Source organism: Kuraishia capsulata, genomic scaffold, assembly GCF_000576695.1.
Source record: "Kuraishia capsulata CBS 1993 genomic scaffold, Kuraishia_capsulata_scaffold_7, whole genome shotgun sequence".
NCBI classification, from domain to species: domain Eukaryota; kingdom Fungi; phylum Ascomycota; class Pichiomycetes; order Pichiales; family Pichiaceae; genus Kuraishia; species Kuraishia capsulata.
Window position 1 is genome coordinate 538,298 of NW_019172956.1, and position 22,656 is coordinate 560,953.

The 22,656-nt window shown below is 46.1% G+C and overlaps 12 protein-coding genes across 12 annotated transcripts; 7 read left to right on the forward strand and 5 right to left on the reverse strand.

Moving 5' to 3' along the window:
• Positions 1–31: 31 nt before the first annotated feature.
• KUCA_T00005759001 (uncharacterized protein) lies at positions 32–943 on the reverse strand (the record flags this gene model as incomplete). Its single annotated transcript, XM_022602174.1, has 1 exon — positions 32–943. One exon carries the CDS (start codon positions 941–943, stop codon positions 32–34), a length of 912 nt encoding a protein of 303 aa, XP_022461749.1.
• A 324-nt stretch (positions 944–1,267) lies between these two features.
• On the reverse strand, positions 1,268–2,461 carry KUCA_T00005760001 (uncharacterized protein; the record flags this gene model as incomplete). Its single annotated transcript, XM_022602185.1, has 1 exon — positions 1,268–2,461. One exon carries the CDS (start codon positions 2,459–2,461, stop codon positions 1,268–1,270), a length of 1,194 nt encoding a protein of 397 aa, XP_022461750.1.
• A 425-nt stretch (positions 2,462–2,886) lies between these two features.
• On the reverse strand, positions 2,887–3,478 carry KUCA_T00005761001 (uncharacterized protein; the record flags this gene model as incomplete). Its single annotated transcript, XM_022602196.1, has 3 exons — positions 2,887–3,124; positions 3,184–3,207; positions 3,285–3,478. 3 exons carry the CDS (start codon positions 3,476–3,478, stop codon positions 2,887–2,889), a joined length of 456 nt encoding a protein of 151 aa, XP_022461751.1.
• A 240-nt stretch (positions 3,479–3,718) lies between these two features.
• On the forward strand, positions 3,719–4,708 carry KUCA_T00005762001 (uncharacterized protein; the record flags this gene model as incomplete). Its single annotated transcript, XM_022602207.1, has 1 exon — positions 3,719–4,708. One exon carries the CDS (start codon positions 3,719–3,721, stop codon positions 4,706–4,708), a length of 990 nt encoding a protein of 329 aa, XP_022461752.1.
• A 685-nt stretch (positions 4,709–5,393) lies between these two features.
• On the forward strand, positions 5,394–7,286 carry KUCA_T00005763001 (uncharacterized protein; the record flags this gene model as incomplete). Its single annotated transcript, XM_022602218.1, has 1 exon — positions 5,394–7,286. One exon carries the CDS (start codon positions 5,394–5,396, stop codon positions 7,284–7,286), a length of 1,893 nt encoding a protein of 630 aa, XP_022461753.1.
• A 234-nt stretch (positions 7,287–7,520) lies between these two features.
• Positions 7,521–7,940, forward strand: KUCA_T00005764001 (uncharacterized protein; the record flags this gene model as incomplete). Its single annotated transcript, XM_022602229.1, has 1 exon — positions 7,521–7,940. The coding sequence occupies one exon, from the start codon at positions 7,521–7,523 to the stop codon at positions 7,938–7,940; it is 420 nt and encodes a 139-aa protein (XP_022461754.1).
• A 284-nt stretch (positions 7,941–8,224) lies between these two features.
• Positions 8,225–10,687, forward strand: KUCA_T00005765001 (uncharacterized protein; the record flags this gene model as incomplete). The annotated part of the gene is made up of 1 exon (XM_022602241.1): positions 8,225–10,687. One exon carries the CDS (start codon positions 8,225–8,227, stop codon positions 10,685–10,687), a length of 2,463 nt encoding a protein of 820 aa, XP_022461755.1.
• A 291-nt stretch (positions 10,688–10,978) lies between these two features.
• On the forward strand, positions 10,979–12,254 carry KUCA_T00005766001 (uncharacterized protein; the record flags this gene model as incomplete). Its single annotated transcript, XM_022602252.1, has 2 exons — positions 10,979–11,071; positions 11,139–12,254. 2 exons carry the CDS (start codon positions 10,979–10,981, stop codon positions 12,252–12,254), a joined length of 1,209 nt encoding a protein of 402 aa, XP_022461756.1.
• A 169-nt stretch (positions 12,255–12,423) lies between these two features.
• On the forward strand, positions 12,424–13,914 carry KUCA_T00005767001 (uncharacterized protein; the record flags this gene model as incomplete). The annotated part of the gene is made up of 1 exon (XM_022602263.1): positions 12,424–13,914. One exon carries the CDS (start codon positions 12,424–12,426, stop codon positions 13,912–13,914), a length of 1,491 nt encoding a protein of 496 aa, XP_022461757.1.
• A 1,274-nt stretch (positions 13,915–15,188) lies between these two features.
• On the reverse strand, positions 15,189–16,889 carry KUCA_T00005768001 (uncharacterized protein; the record flags this gene model as incomplete). The annotated part of the gene is made up of 1 exon (XM_022602274.1): positions 15,189–16,889. One exon carries the CDS (start codon positions 16,887–16,889, stop codon positions 15,189–15,191), a length of 1,701 nt encoding a protein of 566 aa, XP_022461758.1.
• Positions 16,890–17,879: 990 nt separating this feature from the next.
• KUCA_T00005769001 (uncharacterized protein) lies at positions 17,880–19,076 on the forward strand (the record flags this gene model as incomplete). The annotated part of the gene is made up of 1 exon (XM_022602285.1): positions 17,880–19,076. One exon carries the CDS (start codon positions 17,880–17,882, stop codon positions 19,074–19,076), a length of 1,197 nt encoding a protein of 398 aa, XP_022461759.1.
• Positions 19,077–19,476: 400 nt separating this feature from the next.
• Positions 19,477–20,856, reverse strand: KUCA_T00005770001 (uncharacterized protein; the record flags this gene model as incomplete). Its single annotated transcript, XM_022602296.1, has 1 exon — positions 19,477–20,856. One exon carries the CDS (start codon positions 20,854–20,856, stop codon positions 19,477–19,479), a length of 1,380 nt encoding a protein of 459 aa, XP_022461760.1.
• Positions 20,857–22,656: the final 1,800 nt, after the last annotated feature.

Consider the following 22,656-nt stretch of genomic DNA (forward strand, 5'->3'; position numbering starts at 1 on the left):
ACATTTTTACTTTTAATTTTTGCTGCTTATCTCACTCCTTCTCACTCGTATCCACATCATCAAGCCATCGCGATTTCGCTCGACTCTGAAAAGCTTTCAGCATTTCCAACGTCTCCAAATCACGTTCCTCCTTCGTCTTGCTCCTTCTCTTTTCTGGGGCGGAATCACTTGACGCCGATCTAGTCCGTTTAGCCCGCATTGGCTCCACATCTGATTGGCTGGACCCATTCGCTGTTTCAACAGAATCTGCTAGCGAAGGCACTTCAGATCCTGGTGATGGGCTCTGCAGCTTGCTGCTAATCATTCCTCTGTCACTCAACAGCTCGTGTGCAGATTGCATTCTGATATCCAAACCAACATCTGAGTCGTCTTCCTCATCATCAAAGCTGACCACCACTTTTGGCTTCTTCGTAGTGGTAGTCTTGGTTACGGGCATTGGTGACTCTAGCAAGTCCGATTCTGCCTTGCTGGTCTCCGGCACGATATCTTCGAAGAACTCCACCAGAGCCTCAGATTTTGAGATCTTCGTGGGATACGTGAACCTACCATTAGTAAGATCTGCAGCTCCAATTGCCGCCACAACGTAGTTTCCGTCGCCAACAATTCGGCCAAGCACAGTGGCTTTCCCAGTCAAAGCCGGTGCCGGTCCAAGGGTCATGAATAATCCGCCATCAGCACCATGTCGCACACCAACTAGTCCCCTTCTATTGAACCTTAATCTGCTGTGTATCTCAGGTTTTGACTGCGCTGGTCTCAACTGTTCGGCAAACTGAACAGTCTCTTCAGACGCGCCCCAAAACTCGGTATCTTTGAAGCCATTGGCAGCTGCGGCTTGAATCACCCATCGTGACGTCTTGGGTATCTCTCTGGCCCAAAGCTCCACGTCAATCGTGCCCTTGGATGAATGCAGCCGTATTTTTGCCGTTGTTTGTGGTTCACTCATGTGGATGTGGAGAAAGTAAGAGAGAACAAGAGAGAACAAGAGTTGGACTTGGTGAAAGTTGATTTAAGGTGGGGGTGGGTGGTGATAATATTTTATTTGTGTGGACACGACCGATGACTACTTGCTGATAATGAATTTGAAACTTCACTTAGATCGTAATAAGAATCTGTTGAAGCTGTAATTGGCTCAGAAAAAAGGTATTCAAAGCCGTTAGGCAACTAACAGAACAAGCTATGATTTGAAGCATTTCAGGCCTACGTGGGGGGTATCTTTCAGAGTCTTTTTCATCTTTCTTAGTCTATCCCAGATCTTCTATCCAGATTTTCATTTCAAGTTAAATAGGTTGAAGCTGTCACTTGGAGTGTTGACGTAATCACGCAGCCTCTCAACGTCTTCCCTGGCGTAAACGGTACGGTTCTTGACCTGGGAACTAGCAGTGATGTGTGGCTTGATGTATGTGTAGAACAGGTCTGCGAATTCGTCAGGAACCATTCCAAGGTCAGCAAAAGTCTTTGCGTTAGGATCAAACACCTGTCTTGTGTTCACACGGTTGACAGAGTCGAGCGAAACTCTTGGCTGTGACGAGATGTACTGTCTCAGCAGGGCAAAGGCCTTGACGACAATTTCGGGAGCTGGCAGGTAGAAACCAACAGCAGCAGGAACCCATGCATTCTGGCCGAGATGAGTTGCTTCCTTGATCATCTCACGAATTTCTCTCTTGGAGTATTCCTCGGTTCCATGGAGCTCATAGGTCTGGCCTCTGGTGGAGTCGTCGAATCCGATCTTCTCGAGCGCAGCGGCAACCTGGATGCCATGGGTTGGGAAAACCTGGTTTTTGAACAGAATGTTATCACCAAAAGTCCTCCTGGCAAGTAGCTGGTTGAGGAAAGGCGAGTTTCTGGCATACATAGGGGAAGGTCTCACGATGGTTGCATCTGGGTAGATTTCTCTGACCACTTGCTCACCCACACCCTTTGAGGCGTAGAAATCAGATGAAGATGCTGGGTCGGCATTATAGGAGGAAACATGGATAAATCTGGCAACTCCTGCTTCCTTGGAAATCTGCGCAATACGACGAGCTCCTTCAATGTTCACGTCTTCGATGGAAAAGTTCTTGGTACTCTGTTCGGTACCAATCAAATTAAAAACGATATCAGAATGAGCCACACTGTTTCTAATAGATTCCAGGTTTCTGAGGTCGAGCTCCACAAAGTTGACCACTCCCAAGTCACCGTTGACCTTCAGCTGCTTCTTAGCTGTCTCGTTTCTGTAAGGACTGACCGTTATGGTGCCATGTTTGGCGAGCTTAGACACGAGCAACCGTCCAAGGAACCCAGTCGAGCCGAAAACCGTAGCGGTGTATCCGGTTCTTGACGAACGGCCGCCTTGGCCAACCGCGATCTTGGTCTTGCCGGCTGCGGTGATGTTGATATCACTCTTCAATGGGAACCTCCCAATGAAGCGGACAGATGACTGGAACGCAGAAGGCTGCACATGCCTTGGAACCACGAAGATCATTGTTGAATCTGGAAAACAATGGGGGTAATTTGGTAGAGACTTATGGTTGGTGATGTCTAAAGCTTTCTGAGGATTGAATTTCTGCTCGATGTGGTTGGCTGGAGGATTGGGTGGGAAACTACGGTTAGGGCACGTGAGCTTTGCACGACAAAAGTGACACGCAAGGTCTGGGGCTCTACAGATGTTTCGGTTTTATGAAAGGGCAATAAAGAAAATCGGCTCGGAATTGGTGCAAAATTGGCACAAATTATGTGCAAATTCGATACATATTGGATACAAATGGGTTTTCCATGGGACAATGGTTGGGCATGTGGCGAGTGGTACTCGGGACCAGTTTGAATTCCCGTCGTCGTTCCAACAGATCTAGTCTTTCAGTTCAGAATAGTATCTGGCCTTTTAGCCAGTGCTTGGCGTGGTTAATTGCTTCAAAAGAACAACCTTAGTAGCTCTAGAACACCACCACCAATCAGCAAAAACACAAGCACCCCTTTTAACAGTGTCAGTAGAAGATAATCGAGCTTAATAAACGTAATACTTACAGACCCATGTCCTTGATACTGGAGCAGAACTCTTGTTGGCAACCTTCTTGGGTTTGCCCATTTTTCTCTCTTGAGCCTTGTAGAACTTGTCGTTGGCAGCTCGCTGCTTTGGGGTTTGGACGGCCTTGGTGGTGTTAGTCCCGCATCCGGTAAGAATGAGTGGCATATACTGTGAAAACTCACCATTGTTGAAAATTGACAGTTGATCTGTGCTTGTGAAGTAACAAAAGTGTTTGGAAAGGGATAACTGATTGGGGAACTGTTATCGTTGAATGATCTGGCACGGGCGATATCGCTGAGTCGTGTGCGAATCAATCTCTATTTGAAAAATGCACGACAATATTTGTACCCATTTAGGGATGGCCTGGATGGGTAGATGAGCCGCTCGTTTGCCAGAAAAGCTCGTGTTCGCCAAATTGATGGGGACGAGAGAGCATGTCAAAGAATGCTGCCAAATATATCGTAATAACAGGACCATTTTTTTACCTTTTTTGGCCTTTTCTTACTCCATTTTAGCACGCTTTCTTGAAATCTGACAGAAATTACGTCGTGTGCGAGCTAATTGTAAAAAAACACCCGGCTCGCTCGCCGCGCTCAAAATCGACGAGTAGTGGGCATGACAAAAATGGCCCATCTACCCATCGATTCATCTATAGACCGTCTTGTACTCCTCTAAAATCCTCCAGTTCTATGGCAAATTGTTCTAATTTTTGTATCAATGGCCACCAGATCGATCCCGGAAGACTCTTTTAAGGACTGGAAAGCCTTTGAATTGCCCGATGCGTCACTGGGAAAGGATACGCGGGTGATCACAATTCAGTGGAATACAAAAGGAACAAGACTGGCTTACGCCAAAACAGATAAAAGTCTGAAGATCTGGAGACTTTCAAACTTTACGTGCTCACCAGTTGCAACACTAGCCAATTGCCATGATGCTCCTGTTGAATCGATATCATGGGATCCCACAAATGAATTACGACTGGCCACTGTTGCCCGTGGCTCCATAGTCAAAGTATGGGAACTCAGTAATAACGGTCACAACCTTCTGCATAGTATCAGATTGAACTCTAAAGATGAGAACAATCTTGTTGTTTTCTCGCCGTGTGGCTCGTTTTTAGCTGTCGTCAATAGAGCCGGAAATGTCTCCATTCTTGATGCAACCAATGGTTTCGAATTGCTCCACCGAATTGACCACGCCAAAGAGCACGTGTACGATCTCGCCTGGGCTGGACCCGGCGCGTTCCTTGCTGCACTAAGTACTGGTGATGTGCGGTTGTACCGATTTGACCCGGGTTATAACGGTATCGAATTGGTGCATACTTTAAAGGGCCACCAGTCTGCAGCGACAAGCGTGAGGTGCGATCCACGCGGAAGGTACGTTGCTATTGGCACAAACGAGGGAACGGTTTCACTTTGGGACACCCAGCACTTGATCAGTGTTGGAACGATTACGGGAGTTGATGAGCCAATAGGGTCAATCGAATTTTCTCCAGACGGGAAGTATATGGCGGTGACCTACGAATACGACTCACCAGGTCGAATCTTCATTCTTGATGGTTTGAGAGAGGTTCACCAGATTTCGCAGTGTGTGGGCGGAAATACCATTCCCCAGGCCAAGTTCAGCCCGACCCACCCGTTCGTTGTGTGCTCAGGTGATCTTCTTCACGGAAAGTGTGCCCTAATGGGAGTAAGGTTGGTTGTGAAATAGGAGTAAGGCTGATGTGTGTGAAGTTTAGAGGCAGCTTAGAAGATGATGTCTGGTCTGATCGTTTTCAAATCCTATTTCAAGTATCTCTGTGGTAAGTCTTGATGATAGGTTGTCTGCCTTGTGAATAGACCATGAAGGGAGCTCAAATACTTGATAAATGCCAGATCTTTCGCGAAGAGGTTAGACTGATATATTCTGCAGGAAGCTTCGTGCGGCTCAGCAAGGTGTTGACCATCTTACACCGACACCAGCTACTGCTCCTTCCTTTTGATAAATCTGGTGAGTGTATTTGTTCATATATAGTTTCTCCCACAAAATCATGAAAAAGTTCGGGTTTTTATTAAGCATCACCGTCTTAGTTCCACATAATTACCGCCCAGCATTATACCTTGGTCTATGAATTTAGTTATGTGCCCTGAATACCCTCTCTTACTCCAGTCTTCTTTCCCGTCAAAAAGACTATCTGCAACTGGAAATTGTATTCATCACCAGCAAATGGTGCATGTTTGATCTTATAAATTCACCTACCTTTATACCCTAATTATTCCCATTACACTGGGTCTACATCCTTCGAGTGAAGACCAGGGTATTTTCAGTCACGTGAATCTTTCTCTCTCGCACTACCTCCCCGCACATATCGCCGCCGAGCCGTCCAAACTTGCTTGCATTCCTGCAACAGAACACCATGTTGCGATCAGTCTGGAGGTCTCAAGGCCGGAGGGCCACTTCTGCTTTTAGGAATGCGTCTACCACAAGGCAAGTAATTGGAATTGACCTTGGCACTACAAATTCTGCCGTAGCTGTGATGGAAGGTCAAACGCCCAAGATTCTCGAAGACTCGGAGGGAAGAAGGACTACGCCTTCGACGGTGGCGTTCACCAAAGAAGGTGGCGTTCTTGTTGGTGAAGCAGCCAAAAGGCAATCGATTTTGAATCACGAGAACACATTTTACGCCACCAAAAGATTGATGGGAAGGAAGTTTTCTGACGAAGAAGTCCGACGGGACGTGAAAGTTTCGCCCTACAGGATATCGGAACACGAAAACGGAGATGCATGGCTGGAAACCACTTACGGAATGAAATATTCACCCTCCCAGATTGGAGGTTACGTTTTGGCAGAAATGAAGCGCATAGCAGAAGGTGGACTGGGAGCCGATGTGCGCAATGCCGTCGTGACTGTGCCTGCTTACTTTAACGATGCTCAGAGACAGGCGACAAAAGTAGCTGGTGATATTGCTGGGCTCAAAGTTCTTCGTGTGGTCAATGAGCCAACTGCTGCATCGTTAGCGTATGGGCTGGACAAACAGAAGGATGGTATCGTTGCTGTATACGATCTTGGAGGAGGTACCTTTGATATTTCGATACTGGATATTGAAGATGGCGTTTTTGAGGTGAGATCTACTAACGGAGACACGCATCTTGGTGGTGAAGATTTTGACCATATTCTGGTAAACTATATCCTGGATAGTTTTGAGGTTGGTACTGGTAAAGACCTGCGCAAGGATAGACTTGCCATTCAGCGAATCAGACAGGCAGCAGAAAAGGCAAAGATCGAGTTGTCGCATGTGAAGACGACGAGAATAGAGCTGCCTTTCATAACTGATTCCGACAACATCTCACTGGAACTAACTGAAGATCAATTGGACGATATGTCACTGCACCTGATCCAGAGAACGATCACACCTCTGAAGAAGGCGATCAAAGATGCGGATTTGGAAGTTACTGATATCGACGAGGTCATTCTGGTTGGAGGAATGACCAGAATGCCAAAAATACGGAAAACAGTTCAGGATTTCTTCAAGAAGGCTCCTAGTGTTGCGGTGAATCCGGACGAAGCAGTTGCACTCGGAGCTGCTATCCAAGGCGCTGTACTTTCCGGGGAAGTCAAGGATGTGTTGCTTCTTGATGTCACACCTCTGACTCTTGGAATTGAGACCTATGGTGGAATTTTCTCTCCTTTGATCCCCAGAAACACTACTGTTCCCTGCAAAATCCAACAGTTGTACTCCACCGCTGTTGATGGACAGAACGCGATAGATATCAATGTTTATCAGGGAGAGCGCCCATTGGTCCAGGATAACAAGCTTATTGGAAATTTCAAGCTGACGGGCATTCCACCCGAGGCCAAAGGCATTCCTAAGATCAAGGTTTCATTCGATATCGATGCTGACGGAATCATCAAGGTGAGTGCTACAGACGATTCGGGAAAGGAGTCCTCTATAACTGTTCAGGGAGCTACAGGACTCACTGAAGAAGAGGTTGCCCGTATGGTGGAGGAGTCAAAGAATCTGAGTGAGCAAGATAAGATTCGCAAGGAAGTGCTGACAGCAGCGAACAACTTGGAGTTGATCTGTTTTGACACAGAACAGGCAATTGAACAGTTCAAGAAGTTGATCGATGAAGCGTCATTGACCAATCTTCTCTCTAAAGTGAAGGAAATGCGTGCGTTGGTGGAAGAGGCCAGAAATGGAGACTTTGCCGATATTTCGGTGTTGAATACTGGCCAAGAACAGTTGAAGGCCGAAGCTCTGGTCGTCATGGAGAAGGTGATAGCGGCCAGCCGGGAAAAGAAAGTTTAGTGTTATATGTATATAGGAATGATTTGCTTTCATGGCAGTTATTTGTAGCTGGTGGTATGTATGTGCGGCGCTCAAACGGTTAGTACACAAAACTATCGAATCTTATCAACTCGCGTAGCTTCTGTCGAGCGATTCCGTCTCTTCTTCCATTAATGTCTCTTTTGGTGGTTCCTGCTGATGTATCCACTAAATATATGGCTGTATAAGCTTGTTACTCGGTTCTGAAACACATATATGATGGAAGCGCAGAAGTACGTCGCGGTGCCTGCGGCTGCCGACCCTCTGATGGAACTGCTGACATCTTTTACAGGCAAACCAGAGATTACTTCAGACTCATTGGCTGCACTATACAGCGTTACACTATGTTTTACGCTCGAGGGAAGGATTCTGTTCGGTTGGTTGAACGAAGAGGCTGATGAGAACGCCCCGGTGAGAATGACTCCAATTCCTTTGGACGATGGAGAGAAGCTCAGAGATAACTGCATAAGAATAATTTCTGCCAGCAAGTCTGTCGTTGATTCTGCAAGTAGGCTTGTGGAAAATGAGCGGCCTCACCCTGAGGAAGAGATGGACGCAGTCCAAATGAAGATCAACGGCAAGGAGGTGTCCCTTTTTTTCGGTGAGAAATACGCGGTTTGTTTTGTGTTGAGGTAACCTCACAGGTGATACATATTTGTACAATCATGATTATTTCTGTATATTTGTCGAACTCTTGTTTAATTTGCTAGTTTTTGGGCGCCACACTAACCACTTAAACCCCTTTGCGCTCACGCGTTTTTTGGAAAACCGCAATTATACCCGATTAGGAAATATTTTCACGCACTACCAAAAAAATCAACACGTCCTCTCAAACTCCTCCTTTGATCCTCTCTAACATCTTTCTTCTTGAGTCTTTCCTTTGAAATTCCAGCAATACATCCAACTACCAATTTTCAACCATGGCAACTGCGTTTGCGCCTCTGGCAGGTGAAGCGGCGATTTTGCCAACGATCCATCTGAACATCAACTACAAGAGCATCAAGGAGGGAATCAAGGACTTCCTGCTTCACTACAAAACGTCCACCAATGCGCCGCAGGAAGATAACATCTACGACCACACAGTTGACGATATTGTCTTGGACCGGGAGGAGCTGGGGAAAGGTCCGAAGTATATGGCCTTGCTTCAAAAAGTTGCCAATCGTGAGATCTCAACAGTGTATATCGATCTGGACGATATCGTGACCTACCAGGAAACCGAGGGTTTTACTCAATCTGATTTCGCCAATGTGGGTGGTTTGGTCACGAGAATTACCCAGAATACGTTTCATTTTGTGGACCTGTTTTCGGAGGTGATTGACGAGATCTTGCCTGAACCCACCGTTGATATATCTTACAGAGACGATGTTTTGGATGTCATCTTGCACCAGAGGAGACTCAGAAATCTGCGTATTGAAAGCGAGAACAGAGAGGAAATGGTCAACGCTGGTTTTGATGAGTCTAGCCAGGACCCCAATGCCCAAGGTGGTGCAGAGCTATTCCCTGCCAAGTTGACCAGAAGATACTGTCTCTACTTCAGACCTCCAACCGATATCTACAAGGGAAAAGGAAAAGCACTGGCTGTCAGAGAGGTCAAGGGCTCCTACGTCGGTCAACTTATCACTGTTCGTGGAATTGTCACTAGAATATCGGATGTCAAGCCTAATGTGGTGGTGAACGCCTACACCTGTGACACCTGTGGATACGAAATTTTCCAAGAGGTCACCTCGAAAACATTCACTCCCCTCCAGGAGTGTGTTTCAGAGCGTTGTAAGACCAACGCTAAGAAAGGTAAGCTTTTCATGTCCACGAGAGCTTCCAAGTTTTCTGCTTTCCAAGAGGTGAAGATCCAGGAACTGTCCAACCAAGTTCCTGTAGGCCACATCCCCAGAACTCTCACTATACACGTCAATGGCGATCTGGTAAGATCTATGAACCCTGGTGATGTGGTTGATGTTGCGGGAATATTTTTGCCTGCTCCATACACCGGATTCAGAGCTTTGAGAGCAGGTCTTCTCACTGAAACATATCTGGAGGCACAGTATGTCAAGCAACATAAGCGCAAATACGAGACTTTGGGACTCACAAGCGAAGTTGAAGCCCGTATTGAAGAACTGAGAGCTGAAGGTGATGTCTACGAGAGACTGGCATCGTCAATTGCACCTGAAATTTTCGGGCAACTCGATATCAAAAAGGCACTTCTGCTGATGCTCGTAGGAGGAGTTACCAAGGAGATTGGTGATGGTATGCGTATCAGAGGTGACATCAACATTCTACTTATGGGAGACCCTGGTGTTGCCAAGTCGCAGCTCTTGAAGGGTATTACGAAAATTGCTCCTCGTGCTGTATACACCACAGGTAAGGGTTCTTCCGGAGTAGGTCTCACTGCTGCTGTCATGAGAGACCCTATCACTGACGAAATGGTGTTGGAAGGAGGAGCGCTTGTTTTGGCCGATAATGGTATCTGCTGTATCGATGAGTTCGACAAAATGGACGATGCAGACAGAACTGCCATCCACGAAGTGATGGAACAACAGACCATCTCCATCTCCAAGGCTGGTATCACCACCACCTTGAATGCAAGAACCAGTATTGTTGCAGCAGCCAATCCTCTTTTTGGCAGATACAATCCAAGACTTTCCCCCAACGAAAATATCAACCTTCCAGCTGCATTGCTTTCCAGATTTGACGTTCTATTCCTCATCCTCGATAAGCCAACTAGGGAAGAAGATGAAAGGCTTGCCGAGCATGTGACATTTGTGCACATGCACAATAAACATCCTGTTATGGCTCACGAGCCTTTGGACTTCTCCACTTTGAGACAGTACATCTCTATGGCCAGACGGTTCAGGCCAGTTGTGACCTCTGCAGTTTCAGATTACGTCGTGCAGAACTACATCAAGTTGAGGAAGGAGTCCAAGATCCAAGAGCATTCCAACAAACATTTTGCGCACACGACTCCTCGTACTCTGCTTGCTGTTTTGCGTCTTTCCCAGGCGCTTGCTAGGATTAGATTCTCTAACTTGGTTGAGCTGACTGATGTCGACGAAGCACTGAGACTGATGGACGTGGCCAAGATGTCGCTCTCACAAACGAGATCTGGTGATGACGAGGACAGATCGCCCCAGGCGAAGATCTTCAACATGATCAAGGACGTGATTGACCGTGAAACTTCTGGTAACAAGCAGAGGATTATCTCCATGGAGCTGCTGAGAGACGCTGCTCTTGGAAAGGGCTTCACGGAGGCCATGTTCCAGGACTGTATCTACAGATACCAGGTACTTAATGTGTGGCAGGTGGTTGATGACGGCGAGAATTTGGTGATTTTGAGCCAGGATTCTGACGATCTGTTCATCGATGACGATGAGGAGATGGCTACGATATAGAACGCCGTCCAAAAATCAAAAAACAAAGAAAAATCAATTCGGATGAAATGTTGATGCCATTCCGATATCGCCCCGTCCAAAACCGCCCCTTTAATTATATATGTTTGTATTGTTGTTTAGCTATTTCTCACTCGTGTACTTCTGATTAAGCAGCCCTGGGGCTCTCTGAATAGTGCACAGCCTCCAGGGCTGTGCAACGCCGCAGTTTAAGCCTCCTCAGACTCAAAGCTTTTCAGGGGTGTTTGAGGATGTTATTTGCGCGCTCTAAACACTTCTTTTTCGACATATCATATGAAAATATCCACTCAGGATCCTCTCATTGTGTATTTGAAGCCTAATCTGGGTGGCCATGTGCTTGGACTGCCTGGTTTGGTCGACACCAAGGTGAGTGTCTGGAGGTATATCCATATTTCTCTTCAAGTACTGAAAAGTAGACTAACCAAGAGTTCAGCCGCGAATTGAAGGTGTATTGAGGATACAGGCGCGTAATAGTGTCAAACCCTTTTCAATTGAGCGGGTGGAGACAAAATTCACAGCTTTTCAGAGTGCACTGGTGGGTGCAGACAGGTTGCTGGGCTCGAAAGAAGTGACCGAAAAGCAAATTTTGGGATCTGAAGACGTGATATTTGACCAAGCAGACTCTCCAGACTCTTTCTACACTGAAATTAAGTTTACTCTGCTACTTCCTGAAAAATTGTATCCGACGCTTCATCTGGTAAAGAAGAGCAAGCATACCACTGTTCTCAAAAGTCACTCATTTTTAGAATTCAAGGTTTTCTTTCACTATAAAGGACTTGAAAGTCTAAGTGTGATACGCAGGTATCCGATTCCTATCACTCTTTTTGACAGTTGGCTGACTTTGCACGAAAAAGAAAAGATCTCTGTGAACCAGGACTTCCAGGACGGAGAGCTTGCCTTGCGTTTGGATGGTCCCTACAGCTATGTCGGACCGGGCGATTCTCTCCCATTGGTATTGAGTCTTGCTCCAATTAATTTGACTAGACTTGAGACAGATATCCATGTAAAGACGATCGAGGCCAAGATTGTCGAGAAGGTGACATTCCCACTTAGTGGAATACCGCCCGTTGTTACAGTCATTACAGAAGCGGTCAGCTATCCAGACACTGTGGTGCCAGTATCAGGCCGGAGTTTTGAACTTAATGTCGCGATTCCGAGCTATTTCGACAAAGTTTCAGCGGATCCAGGCGAAAGCCTTGACGTCAAGGTCAGAGTCGACACTATTCTGGAGAAACATGACTCTGTTGATTTGACGCCACGAGCCACATTTTCCCCCAGCCTTAGTCATACCTCAGCGTCGCTGTTTGGTATTTCTCACAGTTTAACACTGACTCTCCAGTTGGACAAAAGGCGACGCCTCGTTGTCGACTGTGGCACGGTGACGGTGGGCCAGTTTTCCCGCGACGAATTGGCCAAATCAGGCAAGAGGACGGTGGAAGACCTGCGATACGCTAAGAAGTATCTCGCACACCTGAACAGCTGCGCTAGAGCCGAAGTCCTGTTGGAGAACAGCCCAAACCCCATATCTCCAACAAGTATTCTCTCTTGAGCCGCACACCTGCCACAGTCACGCCCTCGGATGTTGTCGGAAGTCACGTGATGAATGATGTTTACCCCCCGAGGAGCCTTAAGAATTCAGGCTGCCATGGCTGAAACTTTCCTCTGTTCTAATTCTTCACCCTAACTCCAGTCTTTCGTTGCCCCAATCTGCTATCAAAATGAAGCTGCTATCGACAGCCAAGTTTCTTATTGCTCTTCTGAGCTCTGCAAATGCGCTTATCCCTCTGGAAATCAAGGGCAACAGATTCATCAAACCTGCCGTTGATGCTAAAGAGGCTGGCGAAGTGTTTTTTATCATGGGAGTTGACTACCAACCAGGTGGATCCTCCGACTACTCCTCCAGTTCTAATTCTGACGTTTTGAGCGACGCTGATGCGTGCTACCGTGATGCGTATGTGCTGCAAGAGCTTGGAGCCAACACCGTCAGAATCTACACTGTAAACCCTGACGTGAACCATGACAAATGTATGTCCATTCTGAACGATGCCGGAATCTATGTGATGCTGGATGTCAATTCCCCTCTAGGGGGCGAAAGCTTGAACAGGGCTGATCCGGCCTCCACGTACAACTCGTACTATTTGAGCCGTGTGTTCAAGGTGATTGAGGCCTTCAAGAATTACCCCAACGTAATTGGTTTCTTCTCCGGAAACGAGATCATCAACGATGATGCTTCAGCCAAAGAAGACCCAAGGTACATTCGTGCTCTACAGAGAGATATGAAGCAGTACATCGCTGCCCATGCCGACAGGTCTATTCCCGTTGGCTACTCTGCCGCCAACGAACTTGACTACAGAGGAGCCACCTGGCAATACTTGCAGTGTAACATTGACGGAGATGAGGACGATGAGTCCAAGTCGGACTTCTTTGGATTGAATACCTATGAATGGTGTTCTGGTCAATCTGACTGGGCATCGTCTGGATACGGTACTTTGAACAACACCTTCCAAGATAGTGCGATCCCATTGCTGTTTTCGGAATACGGATGTATTGCAGTAACTCCTAGAACATTTGACGAAGTTACTGAAGGTCTTTACAGTGGTCTGATCAACACTTTCTCGGGTGGGTTGGTTTATGAGTATTCCAAGGAAAGCAACAACTACGGTTTGGTGGACATTGATAGCGATGGAGATCTCCAATTTTACACAGACTACGACAACTTGAAGTCTCAGTTCGAAGACGTGAGTCTTCCAAGTATTTCTGAGGACGATGTTGCCGATGCTGAAATTATCAAGTGTAATGCCAAAACAGTGAAGTCTTACTTTTCCAGTTTTGGAGCCAACTTCACTCTTCCTGACCAGCCATCTGAGATCAAAGACCTGATCAAGAACGGAGTCAATGCTACCAATGTTGGCAAATTGGTAGATGTAAGCGAGAAATACGGAGGGTATGAGATCGAGCTCGCAAGTGGGGGTGACGTTGCTACAGAATCTGCCATCGCCACGTTCTCTGGATATAACACATACAACTCTCAGACAGGAGTGACCCTTTCTGGAACCAAGGCCTCTTCCAGTGCCGCCAAGTCTACGGCAACTACGAGCTCAAGCTCAAGCTCTTCCAGCTCTAAGGCTGAAGGTGCATCTGCAGGGGGCAGCGCAAAGTCTACCGGTATCATGTTTGCGCTGAGTCTGCTTCTGACCTCGTTATTGTGAAGGAAACACTGAAAACGTTTCCACCATCTGCACATGAGATTCATATAGCTTAACGGAGACCCGCCGCCAAGAATTCCCACTCGGGTTTTCTATTCGCTGCCACTTCTAATATCCTCACAATGGTCGAGGATCCATCGTGAAAGCTTCTGGATCCATGTATGATCATTTTTTTGGCTTCGATTACCGCTTTGGGTAAATTACTTACCTCGAGGCCCTCGCAAGTCGTTTCTTTTTCCTCTCGTTTTGTCCTTTTTTCTACTGCTGAGTCTCTATTGTTCACCCGTTTGAGCAGGGATTAAGTTTTTATCCCTGAATTTTTGAGAATTTGATGCGAATTTGCAGTACTATCAGTAGAGTTACCGTGTAGTTGTGTGGTGGAGAATATCCAGCCCATATGTAGATATCATAGCGAGACCGACTAACACAATTCTTGGCCAAGCGATTTTTTTCAAAAATTTCGTTGAAATCGGGTTTGGCCGGGGATAATGTTTCGGCGAAAGGCGAGAAGAAGAGTGAAAAGTTTTAAGGCAGATATTACAATGCATGGCGATGGCATCGACCTCGGTACAGTGACGCGCCATGGAATACTTGCATCTCCTACTGATTTACGACATTCTGGAGAACAAATCTCATAAAACCAACTAGGCTCACAGAGAATATTGAGCACATAAGTCTGATGTAGATTTATGATATGTATATTAGCATATGCATGTACAGGCTGGTCCACATGCTCTTTAGGCAGTCCAAAAGAACCATGTGACCTGGGACATGTAAAATGCATACGACATTGTTGAACATGTTTTACTGTATGATTGGTGTATACTCATGCTATACACATTGATATGCCGAGGATGGTAGAGGAGATAGTCGGTAGAGAACGTGGTTAATTTACTGTACCCTTTGAAGATAGTGGAGGTTTTTGAAGTGCAGCAAATGATTTGGTGATAGAAATCTCACCGTAGATACAAAAAAATTGAACTTCTAGATAAAAAGTCGGCTTTGACAAAATTTAACTCAGCATTTTACGAACTCAGATCCACCAAATTGCAGAATCATTGAACCAAAATCCTCGTGAGCCACATTACGTGCGGCTCAACCGTGAATCCTCGTAAGCCCACCACGCCATAATAGTCGATAACGTACAAATACTCCTAGAAAAGATGAGAATATTTTATTGAGTAGAACTCTGGCAAAAAAACATATGTAATATAGAATAGAAAAATGGTCAAGATCTCAAGGCACTTCAAAACACCTGATGTGTCTGAAGTATACATTCATTTTTTATCACTATCAGATTCAATGAGGTGTTTCTCCTCTGTGACCGACACAGTGGCGCTGTGTTCATATTCTGGAGGGATAGTCTCACCCTTGGCAGAGTTGTAGACGTAAATTCCATACTCAAGAGCCCCTCTTCTTTCATCACGTTTGTACAGCACGTAGGCAAGCGCAAGCACGAACGAAAGTGCCATAGAGAAACCAGCGCAGGTCGAAAATCCAGCAGGATATCTTGGAGAATCAACGGTTGGCCAGATCAGCTTGGAAATCCAGGTCGCCGATTGGGTTCCCATGATGTACACAACCATCCATTCGATGTTCCGCTGTGTCACATCATGTCTCAGCATATCGTGCAGCAACGGGTTGAAGATTGAAGAAGGAGTCCAGGACCAGTATGACATGTAAAAACCAAACAACTTGGCACTTTCGCTGACATCCCACTTTGCCAGGACGACATTAGCAATGAAATTCATTGTGTTCTGGAAAATCATCATCAGGAACCGTTTTCTGGTGAAATCGGCTCCGAAACACGAGATGAACAGATATACAATTCCAAGTGCAGGAGGAATGGTAGTGAGGTTGTTCAGCTTGCCGACAGAATATCTATCCAGTGACTTAAGCCAAAGCGAAAAAGATCCGGAACTGGTATTGTTGTCGCTACACAGCAACATATTGGCAACCGAGAAGACCCAGACCTGCCACGAGGTTAGGACTCTCTTCCAAATTCCCCAGTTAAAGAAAGATTTGACTGTTGGAATGGCCATGTTGGAATGGTTCCTAGCCATTCTTTTTCTGGCCAGTCTGACTTCATCATCTGTCAGAAACAGAGAGTAACATTTGGTAGGAGTACCTGGAATCATAAACAGAGCCAAGATCGCAACCCCAAAGGAAAGACACCCATCAATGATGAACATCCATCGCCATCCCGCCAGACCATTGACGAGGTTGAGATTCCTGTAGGCAGCCGATTGGAGCAATCCCGAAGTCAAAACTCCGAGGAACTGGCCCATGTAGAAAAATCCACCTCTGCGGTTGATCTCGGTGGGCGTATACCAGTTACTCAGAAGGTGGTGAACAGATGGAAAGAAAACGGCTTCCATACCTCCAACGACAAACCGAAATCCTTTGAGAGCAGCTGGGGTTTTTGCTTTATAGATTATCAATGTAAAAAGGGCCCAAATGGTCTCACATCCAAAAACAGCATAGTTTGTTGGGACTCTAGGAAGGAAGTAGACCCATGGAATTTCAAAGATAATCAATCCAACTGAGAAAAGCACCTGGGTGTTGATCAAATCGTTTCCCTTCATTCCAAGATCCTCCTTCATTCCAGAGACATAGGCGTTGTTCAGATTGGAAGAGTCAATGTATTTGACCCAGTATCCCATAAAGGAGTAAAAGGCAATCAGGATGTCCAGCTTGCAAATGAGCTTTTTCTCAGCCGCAGACGTTCCTGGCTCGAACCAATACCAGGACTTGTGGCTTTTAGACTCTTCCTTCGTTTCACGATATTCGTACTCATCGAAGTAATCATACCACTTTTTGTTGGCCTCGTCTCTAAACTCGCGAATCTCAACGGGCTCGTCTCCTTTGGTTTCAACACTGACATCTTCATATACAAGCTCATCCTCATCGATGGGTCTGTAATGAGGCAGCCATTTCGGACACTTAGGCTGCCATTTTGGAAACCACAATTTAGGCATCGTAGATAGTCCCGTTAAATGATCGAGATGATTTCAAAGGGATTTAATGCTTTCCTCGATCTAATTTCGATATAGCTTCGAATCCTTTCTTACTAAGACGCCCTTTGTAAAGGCAAAGTCTGGCACGCCAGCTGCATTATATCCTCCTCTGGTCATGACTGAAGCCCCATTAATTCAATAAAAATATCCACATGATGCACCACAATCTTTTCCACAGTCTTTTCCACAGTCTTTTCCATCTTTTCCACAGTTCATCAGTTGTCCGGTCTCGGGAAGATGTCCGCCAAAAGGATCCGTGCTTGGAATGTTCGTGATCGGATAAATTAATCTCACAATCATGCAGTGTGGCATCGGCATCATACGCCACTGAGGTGCGGCTCGTTACCGTATCGGGATTGATATCTGTCACTGTGGCTGTACTCTCATTGGCTCGGTTTATTTTATTTCTGAAAGCAAAGATAAAGGGTGACTCAATGTGGATGACATTGATGTAATTGTGGAGCTCCTTTGCGAGTCACCCCGCAGGCTCGGTCGAAGGCCGCTGCAGTAGGCTGCAGCGGGGTTTCAAGGGTCATATGAATATTAACCGTTCGAAAAAGGACCATATGGGCTCTCAAAAAGATTCAGAAGAATGTACAGTTACACAAAGAAAAATGCCGACCCCCCGTTCTCAAATCCACCAAAATTTAGGAACAATGAGAACTGCATCAGCAACATTATTAAGATAGCCCGAGGCCACACTCCACAGTCGCTGTGACTCCACAGGTTGAAGCCCTATATTGGCTGCTGTGGAACCAAAGCAGATTGTCAATGTTCTAAAACGGTCAAATATGTGTGCGAATGTGACTCCACAATCAATGATGTAATTTTGAGGCTTTCTTAGTAGCCCTTTTTTTGCCCATTGTACGATATATAAACAGTAGCATAGACCTCCCAAGCGCTTCGCCCACTTCTAAGGTCGCTGAGATTATTGCAGAAAATATTTCAGATATGGTTTTTGCTGCAATTACGACAAACAATCTGCCGGTGACCACTCATTTCCGCAAGGACATTGACACTGTCAAGGACGGTGTTTTGACGATCCCCGATAAAGATGCAAAAGATGCTAAGTACCCGCAATTCCTGCCAACTTGGGATCCCAGCCAGAAATACCCAAAACTGGAACCTTTCCATTTTGTTGATAGAGGCTTTTTCGGAGATCCTGGCTATGAAAGATTGCTAGCAGATGCGGATGGGCCCGTTGATCAATTTGACCTAACTCCAAAACTCGGCACCGAGATCCGGTCCGGCATCCAATTGTCGACACTTTCACCAGAGGCCAAAGACGATTTAGCTCTTTTGGTTGAGAGACGTGGAGTGGTCGTTTTCCGCAACCAAGATTTCAAAGATAGGTCGCCAGATTTTGTCAAGAAGTGGGGTGAACACTTTGGCCCTCTTCATATTCATCCAACGACAAGTGCTCCCAAGGACCACCCAGAACTCCATATCGTCTACATTCGCCCTGATCCTGCCGAGATTAAGCGTATGTTTGCAACAAAAATGAATAGTTGTCTTTTCCACTCGGACGTGTCGTTTGAGTTGCAACCTCCTGGTGTCACTCTGTACTGCGTTGTGCAGGGTCCAGTGACAGGAGGGGATACTGTGTTCGCTGACACAATCGAGGCCTATGATCGTTTGAGTAATAAGATGAAGGGCCTTCTGGATGGTCTCAAAGCGGTTCATTCGGGAATTGCTGTTGCCAACGATTCGATTAGGAATGGTGGAATTTTCAGAAGAGATCCTGTGGAGTCGATTCATCCACTCGTGAGATATCATCCTGTTCTCAAGAAAAAGGCTCTTTTTGCAGGCAACGGGTTTGTCACTAGGATCCTAGGGCTTAAGGATGCGGAAAACAAGAACCTTCTGGATTTTATCTCGAACCACATCGAGTCTTCGATCGACATCCAGGTCCATGTGAGATGGGAGCCTGGTACCGTTGTTTTGTGGGATAACAGAAGAATTCTTCACTCCCCAACAGTCAACTGGGATACACCTGAGCTGAGACATGCCTTTAGAGTCACTCCACAAGCCGAGAGACCAGTTGGATCCGAGGAAGAGTATGAAAACTGGACTCCCGAAAAGGAGCTGGAAGACCTGAAAGAGAAGGAGAGGATTCTGAGTGCCTTCCCTGACGAAGTTGATATTTAAGCTGCTGGATATTAGTGTTGAACAATTATGGATTTTTGTATGTTTTTAAGCCATAATTTCGGAGTATAGTTTAGTAAAGTAAAGATTCAAGTGTAAGGCATGCGTCTGTAAATCAGATAGAAGATATGAAAAAAGACGAAAAATATGTCTCCAGCCAAGAGAATCATAAATATCTGATGATCAATATTACAGGCTATTTTACAAGTCAGTTATTCTAATATGAACATCAAATTTAACTATAAGACCAGGAAAAACGAACAAGAACAGAAGAACAGACCCGCGTCGACATAAGTCAACCACGGAGAGTATTTTGCGGGAAGCCTTGAACAATTTGTAGGATCCCAAAAGGCAACGACCAGAGCCCTAGCCTAGTCGCTGCTGATATGAGACTTCAAATCATTTAAAGGGAGGCAGAACCACCGGTGACATCCAACCACGTGCTGACAGTGTCACTGTCAAGGGAAGAACCAAAGTCAGTGTCGTCGTCAAGAACGACAATGTGGACCTCACCGTTCTCGAAGATAGCAGCAGCCTTCAACGAAGAGGAAGTTGGTCTGTCGAAATAGTCCTGGGATCCAGCACCACCGGATTTGCTTCCATTGTCACCCTGACCATCGTGAATGTGCGAGATCAACTTGTCAGAGCCAGAGCTCAGAATTTCAAAGAGATCGAGCTCACCACATCCAGTAGACCAGCACGAACACGATGAGTCGCCATATTGTAAAGTTCTTGGGATCTTGGCGTTGAGCAGCCAAATAGCAGGCATGTCGTAGTTGGAAGAATCGGACTCAGAGGAAGATGCGGTAGGCATCTCAAACTCAAACACAAAGATCTTGGAAGCACCTCCAAAGCCGTGGTAAGCGGGAATGCCAGATCTGTAGTATCCACAGTCACCAACAGAAGAGTCTGAGCAGTCAGATCCCGAGAAGATCATGTACTCGGTGTCGGAAGGAATGGTCACCTTGTTGAGAGCCTCTGCAGAAGAAGAGGCATCCTCACCGTTAGAGGCACAGTACGACAACGAGTTACCGAAACACGAAGACCAGGTACCGGACGAAGTAGTTCCACCAAGAGTGTTCAAGAAAGTGACGTTGTCTGTCGAACCTGGCTCGAAGTACGAAACTCTCTCCCAGGAACCAGCAGAGTATGTGGAAGAAGATGTGGCAGATGACTCTGTGGACGAAGCCGAGGCAGAAGACTCAGAGGACTCCGTAGAAGAGGCCTGCGTGGAAGAAGCCTCAGAAGAGGACTCAGTGGAGGACTCAGTTGAGGACGCCTCAGTGGAAGACGTCTCAGCAGAAGATGAACTGGAAGAAGTCAGGGTGCTGCTCTCTGACTTGGTGATGGTGTTTCCATGTTGATCAACAAAAACCGTAGCAGTAACCTCGACATACTCGTAAGCACGCTTGTGTTTGTGGTGAACGTGTGCAGTGGTGGTACACTCCTCCTCACGCTTGGCAAGCTTCTTGGCACTGGAACCCGAAGGATAGTAAACACCAAACTGGAGCAGCTGAAGAGGGCCTCTGAAATGGACAGAAAGCTCCTCGTCGAGAGGCGACATCGTTCCGGAGAACTTGACGGTCTCCTGCGAACACGAACAAGAGTCCTCGTCCATGTCGGTCACGTCTGAGTAAGAGCCAGAGTAGCCAATGCCAGAGTATACAACGGCTGACACGCTATCACAGTAGTAATTACCATCAACGTATGAGCAAGAAGAGGCCGAAACAGAGCTGACCATTGCAGACACTGTTGCCAGCAGAACGGATGCCGAAAATCTCATGATGTTGTTGTTGGTCCGAAATTTTCTAGCAATGTTTTCTTGAGTCTTTGCGTATGAATCTAGCTATGTTTACACTTCGGGCAAACACGGTCTAAATCAAGAAAGGGAAAGGAAAGACTGGCGGAAATCTAGCTGATAAATATCAAAGGAGTGAATTCAGTTGGTAGCTAGAATAAAAAGAACGTCGACGAGGTTGTGAAGAAAAAAACGCTGGGAAAAAAAGGGATCGAAAACTGTTTCAGAAAGGAGGCCGAGGGCAGGGCTGGGTCCCCCTTCTCAGCCTGCGGAAGGTGGCTGGGCCCTCTAAGCGTGTTTACCACCAGCCACGTTTACGGGGGTGCACATCTGCAGGCGGCCGCACGACTTGCTTCATTGGCCGGGCAAGTGAGTTAATTTCGATCTCGAGGATCGAGCCATAATTGCGGGTATTTTATTCGGTGAGTTGGGGAAATTTTATTTAGCTGCATTTAGATGGCTTCCAGATAGTTTTTAGATAGCTTTTAGAAGGCTGTCGGATATTGACTAGGTGGCCTTTTTGGTTTGCGAAGAGTGCAACTGCCGCAGTGTACCGCTGCTTAGCAGGCAACCCCAGCCCATCTCTACACTTCGTGCTTTCACTTTCTACCGTATGCAGAATTTTAATCAGATCTAGACCGTGTTTATATAGACGCCGCTCCGACTCTCACCGCACTGGAGTTTCCTGCTGCGATCACCGAATTTTCAAGTAGTCCAAAATCATGGCCAGTCTATGACGCAAATCCCGGATGGTTGCTTTTTTCACGATCTCTTGCCCTTTTCGGAAATGCTTTGACCGGAATGGGCTTGCACACATCGCATCAAAATGTCCATTTTAGGCCAGATCTGGCTAGATGTGATGGCTTATATTGACACTAAAAGCCAAACACGCACTGTCTAAGCAATAAAGAACACCAATATCTCCAACACTGTTCAAAAGTATGGTTTTATTGTCGGGCACCTAGTTTCGCCAACCTGGTCTGCCCCAGATCTACTAATTCGCCAATTTCACGGACGATTATTTGGCCGTGGTGTCGCATGCGCGCGGCGCCAAGCCACTGTGGCTTGGCGGGGGTTACCCTAATAAACATCGGTAGATCTTAACTGATAGACGGCCGAGATGTCTCACACGACATTTATATACCCGTTTAGTTCGTTAGTATCCTCCGAGAGCCAGGGTTTTTGATCCGAGATTTTTGTTAAGGGTTCTTGAACCCAAAAAATAGTAGTTGCAGAGAAAAAAAGCTCCATTTCCAAATACCCGGCTTCAACAAAAATTTCGAGCCCTGCTCTGGTGGTTGACACCCTTTGAAGAACCAGTGAGGAAAATCTTCGGAAACTTGATTTTTTTTAGTGGATTATCTACACCACCACACACCACGAAAAACTTTTGAGACTTTTTTGATACATGCAGGGAATAATCTCTTCCTACTTCAAGATTGGCTCTCTTGAGCCGTTAGGATTCAATACAAGAATGGAAGTTGTGAGTACACGACCATGATAAGGCGATAACGAAGATAACGACCAGTAGTGAACACGGTGCAATGTTCTTTGCTATGGTTACTAATTAGTTATTTTTGGCCCATTATGGAGTGGCTGTTTGAATTTAACTCTTCCGTTAGTGTATAGTAGAATATTCAGTTTTGTCGAAGAAATTCCAGCTTATGCTGTCAACTATTTTCAGTCCCTGAATACTCTTCATCTTCCATCAATTTTTTGATAATTTTGGATTTTCAGTCAATCTCCGTAAAATTCCTCTTTCCGCTACAAAGCTGTCATATATTT